The sequence below is a fragment of the Echeneis naucrates genome, chromosome 15, assembly GCF_900963305.1.
Source record: "Echeneis naucrates chromosome 15, fEcheNa1.1, whole genome shotgun sequence".
Classification (NCBI taxonomy): domain Eukaryota; kingdom Metazoa; phylum Chordata; class Actinopteri; order Carangiformes; family Echeneidae; genus Echeneis; species Echeneis naucrates.
Genome location: NC_042525.1, coordinates 20,777,764 through 20,800,268, shown reverse-complemented (window position 1 = coordinate 20,800,268; position 22,505 = coordinate 20,777,764). Strand labels below are relative to the sequence as shown.

Genomic DNA, 22,505 nt, shown 5'->3' with positions numbered 1-22,505 from the left:
ATTTTGATGATAATGTTCGAATGTTCAACAGTCCACATTTGATCGCAGTGTTATTTGAGACTGAATTTGTGGCTGTTTTAATTTCAGTTAGATTTCTGTTTTTAGCTCCTCTTCTGTTTAGTTTGGGTTTATTAACTTTTCTAAATTTAGGTGGTCGGGGGACAGACACACTTTCTATAGACCTAAACATAGACAGAGACTCTATTCTATTCTCAGCAGGTGACCGCTCTGACTGAGGCGCAGAGGAGCGTGTTAAACTGCACATGCACATAATCCATTAAAAAATTTTAATAAAAACATTGTAATGTGCTATGAAATGTTCCCATTTAGTGGAAGACCATAAAATGGTACAGATTACAGTGTAGCTACCATGTGATTGTGATTGCTAGGCATTTTTGAAACAAACTGAGGCAGCATTGAAAGGTATCACCACTGCTTTGGTTTATACCAGAGCAACCACAGAAATGACAGCGCCAGTGTTTTGGTAGGAGTCAACCCACAGTGGTGTCCTGTTGCAGTAGAGCATTCTGGATGTTGAATGACCAACTAAACTAAACAGAGAGTCTGCGCTGTCTACCAAATCCTCTCACTGCTGCAGGCCTTGTTTTGCAAGCCAATGAGCAGATCCACCTGCTGGTCAGATGAATTACAAGAATAAAAGCTGCCATCGGTCCTCACCTTGAGACTGAAACAAAAACTGCAGAAATTAAGAAACTAAGAAAGGTGGGCTGCATGTCACACTAGGCCAGTTACAGGTGTGTTGACGTAAAGGACACAGATCACGAGTTACGCAAAAACCAAGTGAAAAACCTGACTTACAATAGCCAATATAAAGCAGCTGTTTAGAGACAGGCCACCATGACATCTTTATTTGTCCGACTAAATCTGCAAATACAAAGTGCAGGGATCATGAAACAAAATGACAGTGACTGGGTAGTCCAGCTTCAGCAGACACTGGGAGGAGGCGGGTACAAGTATAATTAATTTCATTCTGAGTATATGGAGACAGATACTGTATGTACAAAACACAGCCAAATGTACACATGCTCACACACAAACACTCGAGGCACACAAAGCAAACTGTCATCTGTCCAAGACAGAGTCTTCGCTGCATTCTTGAGACTAGTAGCTAGGTCTTCAAGTTTTTAATGTTCAGTTGAGCTGGAATGCTGATGCCAGTCTGATGTGTGTTCCTTCAGTCTACTTTGACCACACTGTAGATCTTAGTTACAAACCAGAAACAGGCAAAGAAGCCGATTGTACCTGAGAATAGAAAATAAACACATAAAAAAACTCGTATTGACTACTGGGACTATACGCGTATAAAGTGTAGTAGTGTAGTGTAGTATAAAGTGATGATTAAACAGTGTCCAGACTTATGTTTCAGAGTTTCATGACATCATACAATATTACATTACATTATCATGATGCAATCATAATATTCATGTTATTGTAATGTTATCACAATGTCATAATAATTTCATGTCATAATAATCATCACAGTCACAATATCCTAACACTATTATCATGATATGATCACAGTATTATTAAAATGTTATGCAATATCAATAAACTGTTTTTAATCTCCAAAAGAAAAACATAAATTCTGCAGCTTTGCCATGAAAGCTTTGAAGCAATAGCTACTGAATATCTTGAATACACCTACCAGTGAACAAGAAGAAGATTAGAGCCATGATCATGGTGTATCCAAAATATAGAATTGTACTGGCCAGACCAGTAATCTGCAGCTTGGAGAAGAAGTAATGAATAGCATAGACCAGAAAGTACACTGCAGTGAACCCGCTGGTCAGGAAGGAACGCCATTGCCAATGGTAGTCCTGTAAGGAAATGACAAAGAGACACAGAGCAAGTTATTGAAAAATATCATCTTAACTACTCCAACCCTCCTTGTGTCAACATCCTGCTCCAGGGCTGAAAGTCCACATATGGATATTTTACTGGGCCTATGTCTAAAACTACTGAAAGCCCCTTTTTCTGCTGGACAAAAGAGAGCAGTAGAAATCACTACTACGAACAGCATTTAGAACCTGGGTCAGAGAAACAGCTGCAACGCAATTCCAGATCTTTTGGCTCCAGCACAGTCCAGTACAGTGATGTTAAACGAGAAATTTAAAATTGTAAATTTTGTGTCAAATATAATTGATGAAAACAGTATTGACATAAATCAAAATTATCCACAGATATTAAGTTTATAATGTATGTATTTTCCTCCATTGCTTTATGGAGATTTGTGGACTCCATAGACAGAAACATCTGCAAATGTTTCCTGCTGTAAAGTTGAGCTGTAACAGTACATTTATGCAACAACCTGGTTCAGTTTAAGGAACTCAATTACTCTGTAGCACAGAGAAAAAATATGTAAGCAGTTCTAAGGCCAGGGAAAGTTAAAACAGCGATGCAATCAGATCAGTCAACTGAGGAGCAGGATCTATAAGAAAATGCTGTCACCTGCACTCTCTTTAGGCCCAGGTCTCTCTGTCTCACTCTCTCTCTCTCTCTCACTCAAAACACTGGGTGACATTCGTGACTACATCACACCATCACACCACATGTGCTTCCGTAACTAGCAACAACATGGAAGACACAGTTACAGCTGACTGTCAGTGGTCCAATAGTTCAAGATGACAGAGATGAGACATAGAGACAGAGTTACAGAGAACAAAAATGTTGTAGTCTGGGGTTTATAATTTAACATTAGTACTCCTACTAATAATAACTTGAAGTGTGTTAATAACTGGCTAAAAAGCTATAGTGTTAAGGTGATTAGACTGTTTACCTCAGCACACAGGTGAAAGTAACAGAGAAGAATAGTGGCTTCAGAGCAGGTGATGACCAAGATGATGAAGACCAGGAAAAGAAAGCCAAACATGTAGTACATCTGATGAGACCTGTAATTCAATTAAATTCAATTGAAGAGACATGTTAGGAAGATCTTCAAATCCACTGAACTCTGGGACTTAACAATGATGTTAATACTTTGATCTAAATGGAAAGAGATGTATCACGTATATCTGCTCAACAGTACCACTCAAACTTCTAAAAGAATATAAACTTAATAGTGTTCTACATGTATCAGATTCAGTTTCTGATGAAACAGCCCAAGCAGATAGAGAGCATTGCTTTATGATTAGAATCTACAGGTCTGCACACTGGTCTGTTTTCAATCTCACCAAATAGAGTTCAGTATGAAGAATAGCTGAATAAAAATACATCCAAAAGGAAGAATCCCCCCCATGATGATCCCGGGAAAAGGCCTGGTGTAGAACGACTGCTCAGGGATTTGACGAGGAATCTGATTGGTCCGTACTGGGTGCTCGATGGCCTTAAAGAATTAGAACATAGAAAATCAATAAATCATTACAGACTCAATTATCTTGTGATACAGATGCAAGCAAAGTATTGTAAACCACCATACCTACAGTCCTGCTGCTTTACTTAGATGAATTAAATTAAAATTTATTGTGCCAATCTTTAGTAAAGACTATAAAAAGGTGCAATTATTGTATTGTCTTTCTCAAATGATGTGTGTGTGTGTGTGTGTGCAAATGAAAGATGGTATGTCCATATTTACTTACTGCTTTCTTGAAGCCAAAGTACGCTCCTATAAAGGTAAGTGGCACTGAGATACAAAACCAAAGAGCCAATATGGCGACCAAGGTCCCAAAGGGCATGGCTGCTGAAGACCCTTCACCCCACAGGATTAGGTTCATCACAAAGAAGTCTGCAAAAACCACCCTGAACAGAGAAAGATGGGGTTAGATGCGAGAGCGAATGCGCTCTGATGAATAATGGCACAAGCCTGAACAATCTCACCCTGGACATAGGAATGCCGTCAACAGAACATTGGTCTTCCACTTTTCTCCTCCAAAAGCTGGAAATTAACCACAGAAGAAAAATCATAAATCAAACAGCAATTGTACAGGCTCAAGTTGCACTGTGACAATGGTTGGTGAAATTCACTTTCATTACATACATTTTGTAACCACTTTTTATTAAGCCCTTTATTTCCATCAGCATTAAAAAATTATTCTGATCTGATCTGTTCAATTAACAATCAATGAATAAACTGAGCAAATTATGATAGCATTATACTTTTCTCATAATTCCTTTCTCATTTACATTTGTAAAGGCGGGCAGCAACGTATCCAGCAGGAGTTCCCAGTAGAACCCAGAGAACCACAGCACATGTCATCAAAGCACCACGGTTCGCAGGAGAAAGGAACCCCAGACAGGCAAAGACTTGAGAGGAGGGAAATCAGAGATGTTTGACAGCAACAATTACATTGTATCCTTTAAGCTGATTATAAAATAGCTAGCCATCTGGTAAACATTTCTGATAATTACTAACTGGAATTTTAAGACTTAGTTTTGAAAACAAGGTCAAAGCTATATGTGAATTTTTATTAGAATTAACAGATCCACTTTAGCTTTAAACTTTGAAAACCTAAATACATCTTTATTCATCTGACCATTTGAACTGATTTCATTAAAGATTCTATTAACATTCATAAATCAAAAAAATTAATTCCTTATTATTGTTATTGTTATAATTATTGACATTAATGCCTTGTCCATTGATTCGTATTAAACTACCATCATGATAACAAACACATACAAAGGGTAACAAAGGTCATGATGAATATCTGAGTTCCAGAGCCAAGGAAAACTGACAACAACATCCCCTTCCTGGGAGGTCGGAAAACATCTCCATGAACCAACTTCCAGCCAAACTCCTCCTGGGCATCTTCCTGCATAACAAGACCAATGAGCAGTTTTGCAGAGAAAATACAACCTCAAAACAACTTTACTTTTAAACCTATGTGTTTTGCTTTGTGGCATTCATTACCCATCCCTGACACCAACCAAGTTCTTCTCTAGTAAGGTTGTTCTTTGAACTACTATATATTTATTTATTTTTTTGATCATCATCATTATCATAGGATTGATACATTTAAGCAACCATTACACATTGCACATTAAGAACAGCTCCATCCTACAGTTCTAAGTAACAGTGAAACCACTGACTCTGAGAGGTCTCAGCAGAGAAGTTCTCCTAGCAGCCACAGAAAGAACTTACCACAGAGTCCATTTGGTTGTATCTGGCGATGTCTTTATGCAGAGTCCTCAACATAATCATTGCTACCATTCCAGACAGGAACAACACAATTACCAGGGAGTTCATGATGCTGCAGAGAAAAGTGTAAACGTATCACTGACTACAGGGCAGGTAAACACGGTAACATAGTCGTTAGCGCTACTGCCCCACAAGAACAAGGTCAGGCCTGGGACCTTTCTGTGCAGAGTTTGTATGTTCTCCCTGTGTTTCTGTGGATTTCCTCCCACGTCCAAAGTCATGCATGTTTTCCTGTAAGTGTGAGTGCTCCTCTCTGTCTGTCTCTGGTCAGGCTGGAAGATGAAACGTTAATTCACTCTCAAGGATTCTTGATTTCAATTTTTTAAATGTTTTCAGTGACAGATTGCAGGAGGTACCATGAGATGTTGAGCCATTGTAGAATTTTTTAAAGACAGACTTCATATTTAGAGAAAAGTTCCTCCGAGTGCTGTGGTTTCCTCCCACTGTCCAAAGATATGCATGTTTAGGTTAATTGGTGACTCTAAATTGTCCATAGGTGTGAGTGTGTGGTTGTCAAACACTGTCTGTATGTTTTCCCTGCGATGGACTGGCAACCTATTGAGGGTGTACCTCGCCCTTGCTCAGTGTGACCTGGGATTGGCTCCAGCACCCCCCGCAACCAACAAATGGATAAGCAGTAGAAGATTATATCATAGTTTTCAAAACACACAGGACCCAAAAGTTGCTGTGTGGTAGGGTGCACTACTAACAGGGTAAAGAACCCTGTTCTAAGTTTTTATAAGCTGCCGAACATGAAAAATTTGCCTTTGAACTGATTCCATTAAAGATTCTATTAACAGTAATTTTTTCCTTATTATTCTTATAATTATTGTTTCCTTTTCCTTTGTCCTCTGAATTGTATTAAACTACCACCAGGATAACAAAGGTCATGATGAATATCTGAGTTCCAGAGCCAAGGAAAACTGACAACATCATCCCCTTCCTGGGAGGTCAGAAAACACCTCCATGAACCAACTTCCAGCCAAACTCCTCCTGGGCATCTTCATGCCTAAGTGAAATGTCTTGTTTTCTCATATATATTTATAATTGCCCTAATCAAGAGACACATGAAAGCTGGGTCCGTGTACTGAAAACGTCACAATCTGTGTAACAAAAAAGACATTTTGACTTTCTACAGGCTTCTTTGTGCGTTTGTCTTACCTGAACCACTGGATGTTAGTGTGAGGCATTGACTCCAAGATGTAGTCCCATCTAGATGCCCAGCGAATGTTTTTGTCTTCCTACAAATGCACACGTGCATGAATGCAAACACAAAACGGAACCATTCCTTCAGCTACGCCTATGTTAGTGAAGTTCAAAGAGACTTTTTCAGTTATTTTTGTCTGGCTTTTTCCTTTCTTACAGTGGTAGTGAGAAACAGTATGCAGCAAAGGGCTGCATGCAGACTTTAACCTGTACCAAATAGTTATTCTTATTACACACACCATAGTGTTACAAAGTTTTTAATGCACAATGGTGTAATAAAGGTGCATTAGTAACCTTTAGTTGCTCCAACTCCAGACATTAGACAGTTATAAATCCTTATAAATCCCCATTTTTCCCAGCTCCAAGCATGTGCATTCACTAACCATGTTCTCCCGAAGTCTCTGTCTCTCACAGTCCCTCTCCTCTCTCTCCCTGTCCATAACCTGCAGGTTGTGACTCAACGCCATCCCATGTTCCTGCAACCCCTGCTGCTCCCTTATCCTCACGAATTCCATACTACAGCATTATCTCCTTGAATTTCATACAGCATCATGTTCCTGCCTACACCTGTTTTGAATATCCCACTCTCCTGCTCTCATTCTTACCCTACACTGCCCCCCGGCTCTCAACCCAATCAGTCGAGGCAGATGGCAAAGGAAGTTTCTGTTGGGTCTCTTTAAATTATTTTTTAAAGAGTTTGGTCTAGACCTGCTCTATATGTAAAATGATGATGATGAAATGATGTAACTTTGTTATGATTTGGCATTATACAAATAAATCTGATCTGATTTGAATATGCATTTAGTATGATGCCTGATTGCCCCACTGACTCTCTCCCTCCCTCTCTTCTCTCTGCACAGTGTCAAATGTTTGGTTATTCTTCTGCCTCCTTTGTTGGTAATTATACATGTGATAAAAACAGTTTGTTTGCCACAATGCTTAAGACACCCAAGTTCCTACAAAACCAGAGAAGCACAACAGACTGTAACAAAACAAAAAAACAAACAAAACAAATAACAAGATTGTACTAACCACAAAGCTGACAGAGTAGGTGTATGGTATCTCAAATGCTCCTGTCTGTTTATTCTTCAGAAACTTTGGTCCTCCGGAACAGTCAGGACTGTCATGTTTCAGGTTTTCATAGCTATGCATATAGAGAAATAATTTAGCATATCACTATCTGATCTGAGGGTACAACCTTCACAACCTGCATATGCTGTTTTAGTGTGTCAGTCTGTGAGTATGTTGTTTACAACAGGGGATACGAAAAAAACTCCTACAGTTGATGTGAATGTGAATAAGATTAAACGCTTGTTGTCTACATCTAGACCAGATATCAGATAAATTGTAATCCAGTACCTTTTGGGTTCAATCTTGGCAGCAACCAGTCGTGCTCCGAGTTGTTCATGCTCAACAATGTGGTAATGGATGGTGATATCCACGTGATTAAAGATGTAAAAGGTATCCTTTTCATTAAAGTTAGACTAGAAAGCACAACCAGGACACAATTAACATCATAGAATAGTTAGGGTTTTACTGTCACTCTTAATACATGTAAGATGTGAACTTTCAGACACTGTGAGACACTGCATACTGCTGATTCACATTCTAACCCTAGTAAATCTGACCTCAAACACTGAAGACCATCAGGATTGCCTTGGCTTTCGATGCCACAGTAATAGATATTGACTCAGAAATCCTCAGTTCCTGCTCTTACAGGGAGGATTTTTGATTAAATGTGAAGTAATTTAGATCTGACTGACCTTTGTTATATAGCTTATGGTGTTATAATCCTTATACGTCTGAGGAAACATGCTTATTCAAATTCTTATTGTATGCAAATTAAGCCTTTGTGTGTGTGACTCACTTACATTGACCACGCAGGCATCTTTGGGTTGACCTGCTTCTGTGACATAACAGCCAATAGGAAAGCCAGGATTACAAAACTTCTGTCCATCTTCAACATCATAGCACCAAGTGACCGGCATGTTATCCACAATCCTACACACACACGCCCCCAAACACAATACCAAAAATATGATTCTCACTAATGGACATCACAAACACATTATAGTTACTCAATATAACATTTTCAGTAACCCTTCTTTTTTCTGATTTGAGGAGACTATAACAATTAAAAGAACACAGTGGCTCAGGACAAGTGTAAATGTGTATGAATGAATTCAAGTGGAGGGTGCAGACCTATGGATAATTAGTAGTGGTGCAAAGTGACCTTTTGTGTCTTTTGGCTGCTGCAATCTATTTGATCTGCAAGGTTTTAAGTTTGTGTGAAAAGAGGTCTGCCAGAAGAGCACTGCAGCTGTAAAGGAGAGAAACAACCGAAACGTAGACCATGAAAACATACACTACCAGTCAAAAGTCTGGACACACCTTCTCATTTAAAAGTTTTTCTTTATTTTAATTTACATTGTAGATTCTCAATGAAGGCATCAAAACTATGAATGACCACATATGGAATAATGTAGTAAACAAAAACATGTGAAATAATACATTTCATATTTTAGATTCCTCAAAGTAGCCACCCTTTGCATTGATTACTGCTTTGCACAATCTTTACACCGTCAGTGAGCTTCATGATGTGGTTTTCAATTTACAAGTGTTCCTAGTCAGGGTTCATTTGTGGAATTTCTTGCCTTAATAGGGTTGGGACCATCAGTTGTAGTGTGCAGAAGTCAGGTTGGTAGGGGAGAACTGATACGAAAGTGACATGGGACAAATGTAAGACAGCGATTATCATTGAAATCATTTATTTTTCAACAGACCAATAACCCCAAACACACCTCCAGGCTGTGTAAAGACTATTTGACCGTAACAGAGTGATGGAATGCTTTGCCAGAAGACTAGGCCTTCAGTCACTGTCACTCTCCAGATGGACTGCAGATTGAAGGCAAAATGGCCAACAAGTACTCAGCATCTCTGGGAACTTCTTCAAGACAGTTGGAAAACCATTTCAGGTGACAACCTCAAGATGCTTATCAAGAGAATTCCAATAGTGTTCAAAACAGTAATCAAAGCAAAGCAAATATGAAAAATGTTAGTTATTTCACACTTTTTGTTTACTACATAATTCCATGTGTTCATTCATAGTTTTGATGGCTTCAGTGAGAATCTACAATGTCAATAGTCATGAAAATAAAGAAAAAACATTAAATGAAAAGTTGTGATGTGAAATCATTATTAACCTGTAGTTCTGGTTACCAAATCAGTTGACGCTTCTGTAAACTGATTTGGATTAATTACCACTTAACTCATAGTGGAATTAAATGTAGATGCGGTAGGACAACTACAGCGCTGAGAAAAGAGATGTGCCTTGCAATGAAGGAGACCTCAACGACTTGGTTATGAAGATAGTAAGGCACTGACAGAGGAGGGGGAAAAAAAAATGGCAGAAGAGCAATGTGGACAGTTTTGTGCCCTGATGGCCACTACCTTTTCCGAGAAGGAGGCAAGGATATTGGTTTCTATTGTGAATATGTATAGGCCACACACACATACACACACACGCACGCACGCACGCACATCTACGAATAAGGCATAACATTGATAATGTCTTCATCATGGCACCTGTTAGTTGGTGGGATATATTAAGGAGCAAATGAGCATTTTCTCCTCAAAGTTGATGTGTTAGAACCAGGAAAAATTAGCAATTGTAAGGATTTGAGCGAGTTTGAAAAGGGCAAAATTGTGATACTAGTGAACTGGGCAGGAGTAGCTCCAAAACTGCAGCTGTTGTTGGTCATCCCCACTCTGCAGTGGTCATTATCTCTCAAAAATGTTCAAAGGAAGGAAGAGTGGTGAACTGACAACAGGGTCATGGCTCATCCATGCGCGTGGGGACCGAAGGATGGCCTGTGAGGTCCAATCCAACAGATAAGAAAGGTGAACAGATGAACAGATGAAAGAAAGGTGTCAGAATAGACAATGCATCCCAGTTTTTCGCATATGGGGCTGCATACCCAGAGACTAGTCAGGGTGGCCATGCCAAGTTGAAAGGGTCCACAATGGCCATGTGAGCATCGGGACTGGACTACAGAGCAAAGGAAGAAGGTGGCCTTGTGTGATGAATCACATTTTCTTTTACATCACGTGGAAGGCCGGGTGTGTGTGCATCGCTTACCATGGAACACTTGGTACGACAATGCACTATGGAAAGAAGGCAAGACAGTAAAGGCAGTGTAATGCTTTAGGTAATGTTCTACTTGGAAACCTTGGGTCCTGCCATCAATGTGGAAGTTACTTTGACATATACTACCTACCTAATTGTCGTACACCATATGCACCCTTTCATGGAAATGATATTCCTTGATAGCTATGGCCTCTTTCAGCAGAATACTGGACCATACAACAAAGCAAAAATGGTTCAGGAATGGTTTAAGGAGCACAACAACAATTTTGAGGTGTTGACTTGGCCTTCAAATTCCCCAAATCTCAATGTAATGGCGCATCTGTGGGATGTGGTGGACAAACAATTTACAGGACTTAGATGATCTGCTGCTACCATCTTGGTACCAGCTACCACAGCACACCTTCGGGGGTCTATGGGAGTGGATGCCTTGATGGGTCAGGGCTGTTTTGGCAGCAAAGGGGGATCAACACAATATCAGGCAGGATGTCATAATGTTATGAGTGATCAGTGTGCTGATGTGTTTTCCAGTTGTACACTGTCCTCTGAAAGCTGGTTCTTGATGTGAGGTAGTGCATCTGAACAAATAAGCTCCAAGTTATTTTTCCTCAGCATGTGGTGGGACACCATTTAAAACAACTGCTACTTTAGTTCAAGAATGACGCGTGTGCTGGTGTGTTAGTTACCAGTTAAATTTTGGTCTGATAGAAATAAACAAATCACCATACTCCCTATGTAAACAAAACAGTCAGCAGTGGAGGAATAATTTAATGACAAAAAGTCAATGCTAGCACAGTTTCCTCTACATTCATTTAGGAGTGGTGGACCGCCACTCCTTCAAATTTCTTTTTCCTTTTTTTTTTTTTAATTTTTGCAAATACACCACCACCGGACATCAATAATCAACATTAATTACTCGCAAGAGCAGGGCCTTGAAAGTGACATCACGTCAGGCACCAGGTCAGAGAGTCAGAGGAGTGTTATCCTGGAAAATAGGGCAGTGACTTACCAGAGAAAAGGTAGACTTATTAGCTTAAGATAATTCATCATAGATTTTACAAGTTAAATAGACACTCGCAAAGTATTGATGGCCAGCTCACATTACATAACATGCCTGTAGCTTAAATTAATTGGGCCCGGTGCCAACTCAGTGACGCTAACGTGTAAACTAATTGACAGCATTTAGCTAATATCTACACACCATGATGTATTAACTGTTGACTGCATTTTCAGATGAGTTTGTACAAATATTTCTCTAACGAGAGAAAGAAAACTGATGAAGATGACGCTAGTCATGTATCATTAGCCTTTTACTGACTTCATTTTATTGTTTTATTTAGATTTTTGACTTTTTACATTCAGCCTTTATCTGACATTGTATATGGCTGAGATGTATAGGTTGTAGTGGTTGTAACGGAAAAAAACATTTTCAACTGGCCAGCCAATAAATAGGTTGTAAAAGTGAAATCTGCAGTCAAGTGTCATTTGTTTACGTTTCCACGGCCACCCAGAGAGCCTGTCCCCGCTGCTGAAAAAATCTCAGAGGAAACATTGTAGCGTAAATATCTGCGTCACTGATCCTTGTGCTACTGCCTGACACAGTCACATGCTTCAGAGGACTCACCATTAATGTGACAGTTTGTGAAGCGAAGATGACTCTGTAATGACAATTATCTTATGGTTAGAGGCCTTTCTGTTGCCCTCTGTTTCATCTGAAATCATTCTGACAACATTCCGTTGTGTTCGCGTAATTATGTTATCATTTACCAAAATGTGTTTGTTAGCTATACATACCAGTGATGCTGGTAGTTGAGTAACATCCCTTTTTTGAGGAAGTCCAGTTTGGCTTTATCTGATGGGTTGTTGTTGTAGGTTCTGGTGCACACCTTCTGACACATTGCAGGCTTCTTAAACTCAAACTAACACACAGGAGACACTGTTAGTATAAGTGCTATTCCAATATAACTGTATTTTTTGTTACTGATAGGACAATATTAATTTGTCCACTGTGCAAATGTTATAAAACATCTTCATGAAATTTCTCATAATGAATTTGGTTTAAATTTTAGTTAGTTATATGTCCCATTGACATGATGCAGGTGCACTGACACACACCTGAGATGTGTTGCCTTAGGACAAACATTAGTTCATTAGTTTAGTAAACACAAGAAACTTCATCTAGTTGGCCAGATGACAGGTCTTAGCTTTGTACAGACTATTTCCTGGGGAAGAACAAGCTTTCCTCCTAAATCCACCTGCATTTCCCAATCACAAGCACCCTCTAAGCTGTGTTGCCTCCTTGTTATCTAAACTTTCTCTCCCTCTTGAACAAATTGAATTACAACTCTCCTTGTCTTAGAGCCTCCTAAATTTGCCTGCCTCCATATATCTTAAACGCCTGCAGCTAAGATTTTTAAAATGTGTCACCACGTATACCGTCCTTGTGACAGAATAACCTTACAGCCTGACAACATGTGCTTCAGAGTTGCAGTACCTCAACACAACAAGCATAGCGGGTAGAGGAAAGCAAGTTGGGGAGCTGGCAATACATCATATATTGCCCCTATCAAAAATCAAATACTACTTTCCTCCATACTCCACAGCTCTTTCCAACTAAGCTTTTTCTTCTCTACACCTTCCCAGTTAAACCACAGCCCTGCTTAGCCTGAGCCACTGCCCTCGCACTTCTTAATATTTCCTCCTGTCTATGAACATGCTCCACAACTAGCTTCCTCTTCTCTTTGGGAAATGCTCTACTCCACACCGGTTTGCCTGAGCCAAGCCCCAAGCCTCCCCGGCCTATTTGCACACTACCCACAATCTCTGTAAGCTTAAGAGTGGCTTTCTCTTCCTGCACTGCCATTCCTAGATTCAATTTTCTCCCCTTGGTTGGGTTTGGAACCCCCTTATAAACAACCACATCTTTACTCCCAGATAATAGTCCTAACCTTACTACATTTAAACTCCTCCACTAGACTAGATACTGGGAGCTGAAGTATGCCTTTCCCATACAGTGCCACAGTACATCTAGGACACCTAGCCACTTCCTAATGTAAACGCTAACTAATCTTTCCATTTTCTCTGCAGCAGATAGTGGAATCTCAAATACAGTGGCCACATCAACCTGGGAAATGATCCAAACTGCAAACACCACAGTTTCAACTTTCCTGGAAGCCCTAATTTATCTATTCTATCCAGTTCCATAGCAACAGCTTTCTGAAGTCTGCCTTGTACCACCTACCTAGACTAGACCTAGGCTTGGTTTTCATACTACCCACTTTAGGTTTTTATTAAGTCTCTCAAGTACTCTTTTCATACATGGCACTGTTGTAGTCACCAATGCCATATCATCCATGTATGCCCTAATTGGCGTAAGGCACATTCTATCCTGCCGCCTCTCTCCACCTACAACCCACTTAGAAGCTCTAATAATTACCTCCATCGCCATTGTGAATGGTAATGGAGAAATTGTACACCTAGCCATAATGCCTATTTTTAGCCTCTGCAGTCTGATATCCTGGAAATATGCTCTTACTAAATTAAGAACTACTCCAGGAACTCAAAAAAAAAAAAAAAAAAAATCAAACGCCTCCCAAATAAGGTTATATGGAACTGAAGCAAATGCATTTGCTAAATCCAAAAATATTACATACATGTCTCTTTTCTCAATCTTGGCTGTCTGAATCTCATGCCAAATAATGCTAGTGTGTTCTAAACACCCTGTGAAACCTGGTATTCCTGCCTTCGGTACTGCCGTATCTATTAAGCTATTCCTTTCTAAATAACTAGCTAATCTCTGTGCGACTACACTAAAGAAAATCTTCCCCTCTACATTTAAGACAGCGATCATCCGGAACTGACTGAGGTCTGAAGACTCCTCCATTGGGATAAAAATGCCTCCTGCCCTACACCAGGCTCTGGGAATAAACTGTTTCTCCCAAACTATTCTTAATTGCCTCCACAAAAATCTTAGGATATCAGGTACACTTTTAGAAACCCTGTAGGGGACTCCATTTGGCCCTGTGGCTGAAGAAGCCTTTGCACACCTGACTGACCACCTAGGTGGTCTAACATCCATCTCATGATCTATGTCCCCTAATGGTGGCATGACAGGTGGAAGGCCTACTACTCTATTCTGCTCAAAAAAAAATCTGAATATGTATTTCTTAGATCCTTTTCTACGTCTAACTTTGTTACTTTAAACTGCCCTCCCTTTTCCTGGTTAAACAACCCTTTAACAATCTTAAACAGGTCTCTGTAAAATGCTGTCCTTGCATATTCTTTCTTCTTTCTCTTTTTCCTAAGATATTCAGCCCTTCTGAGTACTGTTTGCCTGCTTCTCAATTCCTCAAAACATTCATTCCCTCCCTCTCTTCCTCTGTAGCTCTTTTCCACCACTTTCGTAGTTGTCTTCTTTCCTTAACTAATTTCTCCATTTCTCTTTGAGACTTAACTGTACTCTTTCAATCCTCTTTCTGTCTTGCACCCCAAATCTTTCTACACTATAGGAGTAAATAATATCTCCCATCTTCTCTAATCTATTGCTTGTGTTTCCTCTGAGTCTCCTTAAAATTACTGACAAATCCCTGTTGACTGTCGCCTATTCTTTGCTATTTGCCGAGGCAATTTAACTCTAGCTTTGTGCTCTATATTTCTCTCTTTGACTGGCCTGTTCACCTCAGTATCAGCTGCATCCCTTCTTATAACCTCCTCCTCCAAGTCTGTAGCTGTGTTATTGATATCCTAGAAAAAGGGAAAGAAAACTGAGGTCTACAACTCCACTACCATTAGTGGACCACCGGCATGTCCAAACACCATCTGCATCAATGATGTGGTCTCTCTCTCAATTGTAGGATTGTGTACTAACTATGGGAGTAGCTTCCATTACACGCATTAAAATTATTAGTTTGGAATCCACTCTTCCCATCTTGATAAACAGCATATGCCTATCCACTGTGATGTTTTCAGAGTGCCTTGTCAGCGCTTCATTATAAAATCTCTACCATTTGTTTATTGAGTGAAAACCCGGCTCAATAAGTGAAAATCTGGGTCAATAAAATTCCAGTTCACGTTTTCAGTGCTAACAGAGCTTCTCACACATTGCACGCACACAGACCCATGACACTGATAATGCTTGGTGCTTATAAACAGTTACCTGCTAGCTAAACAAAGGTAAATCAAACAGTGTAAAAACAAAATATTTTATATTTGTTTTTAACCTAGTGAACATCAAAAAGAACATCACTACAGCAGTTGTAATCCGATTATCAGAGCGTCAAGGCTTAAAAAGTGTTAATGTTACTAAAGATGGCAGTGAATTAATCAGCAAATAGATTTCTGTTCTTCTAGTTTTTTAATATTTTGAAATATGTGATGTGGGACCAAACGTTTCCTCTGAATGTCTTTCCAAAATGTTCCCATCATTATTCTCAGAGTACTGTCAGATCAAAGTGTCTAAACAAAGGCTAAAAGGCATGGAAATACAGGAAAATATGGTTACTCTGTTAACATATATTTGGGGGGAACTCCTAGACCCCCCATTGTTACACGTAGAAAAAAAATCTGAGCATGTCTCACTGACTGTATTCATCTACAATTTTACTTCAGTAGTTTGCCATAATGGCAGCATGGCAGTAATTTTGTGCCCAAATGTTTTTCCTTGGCCCTGTTTATATATTTACAATTCTCATAAGACAACCTCATCTGTCTGCGATGTGTGTAGAAAAATAGCCTTTTAGAGATCTGTATAAATAATTAAGTATTGAATCCTGATTTCTCAGGCGGTCAAAACATGAACTAATACTGAGTCTTTGTCTGTGCGATTTGTGCGTAACAAGTTCCCTGGTGTCTATACCTTGTATGGTGAGGGCTCAATTCTCTCTCCAAAAAGAACCTGGCCCAAATTCTCTGATGGACGTTTCATTGTTTTCTCTGAGCAGAAGTCAAACCTGCACACAAAGGGGAAGACTGTTCAGAGACCATCACCTATTGCCGTTACCCCTATTTACATAGTGAACTCTGTAGTATGTGGGCGGAGTTCTCAAGTCTTCATGTCCTGTAACTCCAAAGACTCCAGTTGTTGGCAGTATGCAAATTGTATTAAGATTTAACAAAAGTGATCTACATGTGAATCTACAACGGAAATTGGGGAAAAACTACAACATTCACGATGAAGGTAATGTTTTTTCTTTTATTGAGTCTGGTATGAGTAAACCATGATAAAAATATTTCAACATCAGTCAATTTCACCTGACATAAGACACCAGTGATGCAATGATTCTTCACTTTGTCTGATGATTTCACTTTAATGTTTTAACACTTTACATAAAAATCATCAATAACAAATTTGAGTAATTCTGGACAAAAAGAACATGAAGTAGATCATGAAGTCCAAAGAATAAGATCTTACAGAGAAACACTGACAGGTTTGTGCAGTGCTACTTACGCAGTGTATTCATAGGGTAGAACAGACTCCACTGAATCCAACCTGTTCACAAACAGTTCGATGGTCGACTAGAAGAAGAACACAAGAACAGAAGAATTTTTTAGACTGAGCTGTGTCAGAAAATCCTCAATGTGGCTTTTTCACTCAGTTCTTTTTACAGGTCCAAGCCCTTGTTAATTCACTGGATGTTTTATATCCCATTAAATTTAAAGCCTGTCCTGCAGCAAGAAATATAAATCATGGAGAACTGCAAAGACAGCACACAGTGTAAATTAAATTATACTATGACCTACTACTGCAAAATAGTGTAAACTAGAGCAATTCAATGTAAATCAGTGTAAACTAGACTCAAGTAGGGTAAGTGGGGTTCTCATACATAACCGTCCAAGTTGGCAGACCCCACTGCACATGTGAGACTTACGTCATGCTGCACTTATTTATTATATACATTTAGAGTAAACACAAGATACAAACATTCGCCCTGCCCTATGCGCCCTAAAGATAATATCTAACTAAGACAGTGAGCAGTGATAGCCAACATGTCCTTGGGGTCATCAGGTGGGAATCTCCTTTCACCGGTGTTTCATCTAGTTAGACCCACGACATTTCCAGGAGACTAAACAATCATCACTGGCATCCCAGAGTCACCCCCTAATGCCAGCCATCACCGCTCCTCACACAAAGACAACTATCTCAAACAGCACCACTGTCAACTACTCTGACCTCTCACCAACTGCACCACTGAAAGCGGGGTGGGGATACAGACCCTGGTTTGGGTAGGGGGCATGAAATTGTGGAGGGTGCAGGAGGTGGAGGACAAGATACACTAGCAGATTCAGCAAACAAACTCACCTGAACAGTCCTATACTCAAACCAAATCAAACCAATACAGGCCAACTCACCTGGACTAATCGCATGGTCTCAAAGAGGCTGAAACAGACCACACCCTGCACTTAAATACACTTTGTCTTCATTATATATATTAGGGCCCGACCGATATGGATTTTTTGGGGCCAATGCCGATACTGATTATGAGGGGGAAAAACATCCGATAACCAATTAATTGGACTGATTTTGCTCCAGTCTTATCTGGAAACATGCCCGCCCCCCGAGAGCCTGCCGCCGCTGCTGAAAAAAATCCCAGAGGAAATACTGCAATGATTTTATGATAAATAGCAATGAAGTATGCGAATGACATGGCTTAGGTAAGGGGTCCTCCTTAGGTGAAGCTGTATACCTTTCCAGTGTAAAATGAAAACCTGGTGTCAGTTCAACCAGCTTGAAATTAACATGACAAAAATTAATTAATTCATCTTCTACCACTTATCCATTTCCAGGTCAGAGAGGGATGCAGTCTATTGCAGGGCCACCACACAGGTACAGACACAGACGGAGATGAACAACCTCCCAAATGATGGGAGGAAACCTGAGCACCCAGAGGAACTTTACTCTAAATGTGAAGACTGTCTTGCAAATGTTGCAATGGCTGTACTTCCTGAGGTGTTCAATCTTGGTGTCACTGAAAACACTAAAAAATTGTGTCACTGAAAAAACTGTAATGAAGAATCCTCTTCAGAGTGAATTAACTTCTCATCTTCCAGCCTGACATAACCACTTGAGGCGGTGATCAAAAAGCAAACTATGTAAGATCATAGCAATGGCAAAGTAAGGTGGAACACCTGAAATATCCTTGAATAAACTCTTTACCAACAAGAAAGGAAAACAAAACAAAACAAAACTGAAGAGCATTGTGTGTGATAGCTCTGATCATTCTGTCATTTCCAGCCTTGGAACTCAGAGATGCTACAGAGTTCCTTTGGCAACTAGAAACACTTAAAAAAAAATTATAATAATAATAATTATGTCCCAAGCAAATCATTTCTGAAAGACTGACATAGACCAAAAAGCTAAGAATAATCTGAGCAATAATAACAATCAGTAAATATAGCTCAATTGTTAATTGTGCTGTTTGCCCAGTTGTATCACTGATTAACGATGATAGTTAAAGATGTACAACACGGAATAACATAAAGGGTCTGTAGCTAGAATTGGAAATACGACCAAATATTCTGATGCATTTCTAATTTTACCAGCGATGACAAACCTGTCAGATATACCTCATCCAAATACTTTTCTCCACGTCTCTGCTTCGACAAGGCCGAAATTCATGCCAGTGCGCCACATTTTCAGATATTTGTCCGTCAACAGAAAAAAAAGATACTTTCTCTGCTGTAGACCCTTATAATAACACCTATGTGGCACCAGCACCTCAGCCTTACGATTTTGTCTAGTCTCGTCTCATAATTTTCAGCTCTTGTTGAAAATGTTTATGTTTTTTACCAACCACTTCGTGTTGTCTCACTGTTTGATCTGACATCAGGTTGATGTCTTCATTCGTGGTTCTGATAATAGACACCTCCTCCATAGTCTCGGAGTCAGTCAACGCATAGTGGACAGATCCATTTAATAATCAGCTTCATGATAGGTTATCATGGTTAATGTTGGCATTATTAATCTCCTGTCGGCTACTATCCTGTCAGTTTGCTCTTCACACTAACAAAAGTACTTTGAGGTGTTTAAACAGGCTTTGCACGCTATTTGTTGAATTTAGCCTAACGTTTGCCTGTCGGTTGTTTTGGCGTACGACGCATTTAGTCACCTCCTGAAACTCTGGGTTCTCGCAATATCGATCTATCAGATGCTTTGAGACAACACCTGGTGGTCACATTGATGACATGCCATGGTTACCTTGCAGTCTGGAATTTGGTCGTTCCCCGGTTCACAAAAGCTGACGGGCGCCAGGCCCGGAAGATAGAAGCTGGCCGCTCGAGCCAGCAGCGCAGCTCCAAGCAGCCAAAGCACCATATTCTTCTCGGCCCCAGTCTTCACTAGACAGTTATACAGTTACGGTCCACCTCTTCGGCCACTCTGCAACTGAAAACTATGGCTAACAACCAACAACATCCGGCTCTGCAGCAGTCAGACACGTCACAACCGGATGTCCCGCTTGATGAAGCAAAGCATTATGGGTTCACATAACGCCAAGCTTGGGGCAAACTCGGTTCATTTTGCGGACTTGGGTTAATCTGAGTCATTAACTAAAGTGGTTCTATTCACGTGAGTCTCTTGAGTAGGTGTTGTGGCGAAAAGAGGTGGTTTAAAAGAGGAATCAGGTAATCCGGACACAGGATGGGGAATCTCATTATACACATCGGCCCTACTAACAACATAGTCAGAGACAGAACTAGCAAAACAACATGTGTTATGCTTCTTATACTTAAGATATGCTACTTGTGTGTGTTATGTGGATAGTCTTCACCCCCTTATCTGGAACTTCAGCCAACCACTGTGATTTTGCAGCACTATGTGTGTGTTGTGTTGTAGCTCTCTTTCCTGGCACCCCAGATGTCTTCTACTTATTTTGCCTTTTTTGGCACCAGAGCAGGTCCTGATGACCTAACTCTATATATTGGCGTCTTCCCCCTACACTCTTATTGGCACCAACCCCTACCCCCCCCCCCCCCCTCATCATCATCATTATTACCATGGTAGCATGTGCCCCTCCTCCATGTTCTGCCCCAGTAGGTGTTTCCACTCCTCTTCCCTTGGCTGACAAGGCACACCTGCCCTGCATCTACCAACAATCAACCCTCCATATATACCCTCCTCAGACCACTCTTTGCTGCCAGCACAGCAGGGTATTCAGCCTGCTTGGTGATTGCTTGTGACTTTCTCGTTATTTTCCCAGGTCCCTTGTGACCATTGTTTTGTGATAGTGTTTTTCTTCTTTTGTTTTTGTCCAGGTTATGTGTGCCCTTGTCAGCCTCGCCTCACCCTTGGTACCTTGTGTGGTTTTTGATCCAGGCTTGTTTCTTCAGCCTTGTCTTATCTTTTTTCAGTTGTAACTTGTTTGTTTTGCTAGAACACTGAGCTCAGTCTCTGGTCCTTTTTTTTTTTTTTTTTTTTATATACTTTGTATTTTTTCACAATTATCTCATGGGCTACTTTGACTGTTAAGACTTTTTTACCTGATCTGTCTCTGCACTAGGCTGGTTATTTTTATTTATTTATTTATTTTTTGGAGCCATGACACTTGGACTTGTGATTTGTTATTCAGTGTGAGGCTTCCAATCATTAACCTTGGCCATTAACCAACCAGCTCTGTTGGTGATGTATGGTGGTGTGGATGAAAACACTAGCACACTCTGGTGCCTGGAATGGTTGGAAACTTTCCCTGGGAGTGCGCAAGAAAAGCCTGATGCAAGAAGAGGTTAGTCTTTCAGCTAAATATTATTTTAACCCTAACCCTGGAAGCTAGTTATTTTTGAGTGGCAGAGGGGCACTGCTACACTTTATTGAATAGAGGAGGAACTAAGGACAGACAAGATGCAGAAGAATGGACAGGGGAAGGGAAGCAGTTGGAACTGGTGGAGTGAAGGATCCTGTAACTTTCCTGTCACCTCACTCAGAATTAACCCTTTAAGGTCTTGCTCAACCATTTGGTAGAGCACATTTTGATATTTGAATGTATTTTTAATACATTGATCAGAGTTATCTCAACTGTTTGGTAGAGGCCTATATTTTAAAAATGCAAAGAAATAAATTTGCCTCCCCCCCCTCTCTCTTCGTGAGGACATTAAAGGGTTAAGAGTCTAGAGAGTTTTGTGTAGGTCTCTGGAGAGATGGGAGTCCAGGTAGTCGAAGATGTCTCAAAAGGAGGAGTTGAGTCAAAGATAGGGTACATAGTGGTGGAATGAAAGGGCAGCTCAGTCCGTTTTAGGCAGGATTCACCAATGACGTGACCCAACACAAGCATGGGGCCATTCCCTGAGACCATCAATCCTGCCCCCCTTATTTAATATATACTATGGCAGTAAGTTCAACACCTTCTGCTCATCAAGACTCTGGACACCTGGTTGACCAGTTGACTCCAGGTTCTATGACAACTGAAATGGTGAAACTGAAGGAATACAAAGCACATTTTTATATTCCTTCCGTTTCACCATTTCAATTAAATATCTTAATAAACTTACATTACTGAATAGACATAGCATTAACTATCAAACATCAAGAATCAACTGACTTCAGTCCAATTCCCTTTGTTACGAACAAGAGAACCTCTTTTGGACCTGATGCACCATTATTACCCGTGACTCCAAACGGCCACTAGATGGCAAGACGCGACAATAAATACAGCATGACGAAGCTACATTCATAGATCGTTTATCATCGTCGAATACGCTCATTTCACAACTAAAATTCGATACTATGAGACTAACAAACAGTGATCCTCACTGCCCCCCACAGGAGCCGCATTGGCGCAAATCAATTTTCTCACGCTGAGATACGGAGCTAACGTCACCAAGTGTGACGGTGTTGTAAATAATGCCATAAGCGCGCTGCGTTGCCAGGTTTTGACAGTGCCCCCTTTAGGAAACAATATTAGTTGAAGTGAAATCAGGAGTATGTTTGTAGTGCAGCGTTCACTATATATTTATGTAGCACATTTGAAAAAAATAAAAATAAAAAAAATATTGGCTGTGTTACCATGAGTA

General features: G+C 40.2%; 1 protein-coding gene across 1 annotated transcript; it reads right to left on the bottom strand.

Annotated features, from left to right (window-relative positions):
- Positions 1 to 273: 273 nt before the first annotated feature.
- tm9sf2 (transmembrane 9 superfamily member 2) lies at positions 274 to 19,929 on the bottom strand. The gene is made up of 17 exons (XM_029520544.1): positions 19,699 to 19,929; positions 16,951 to 17,018; positions 16,360 to 16,453; positions 12,300 to 12,424; positions 8,233 to 8,362; positions 7,721 to 7,845; positions 7,394 to 7,505; positions 6,317 to 6,396; positions 5,099 to 5,207; positions 4,637 to 4,769; positions 4,141 to 4,260; positions 3,835 to 3,892; positions 3,597 to 3,756; positions 3,192 to 3,343; positions 2,798 to 2,909; positions 1,667 to 1,838; positions 274 to 1,263 (listed from the first exon to the last, which is right to left on the bottom strand). The coding sequence occupies exons 1-17, from the start codon at positions 19,813 to 19,815 to the stop codon at positions 1,196 to 1,198; spliced, it is 1,935 nt and encodes a 644-aa protein (XP_029376404.1). The 5' UTR covers positions 19,816 to 19,929; the 3' UTR covers positions 274 to 1,195.
- Between the last annotated feature and the right edge of the window lie 2,576 nt (positions 19,930 to 22,505).

Coding starts and splice junctions, on each gene's coding strand:
- tm9sf2 (XM_029520544.1), bottom strand. CDS start 19,815: ATGGTGCTTTGGCTGCTTGGAGCTGCGCTGCTGGCTCGAGCGGCCAGC. Junction 4,261..4,636: donor CATGACCTTTGTTACCCTTT/GTATGTGTTTGT, acceptor CCTCCTCTCAAG/TCTTTGCCTGTCTGGGGTTC. Junction 1,264..1,666: donor AATCTTCTTCTTGTTCACTG/GTAGGTGTATTC, acceptor TTCTATTCTCAG/GTACAATCGGCTTCTTTGCC.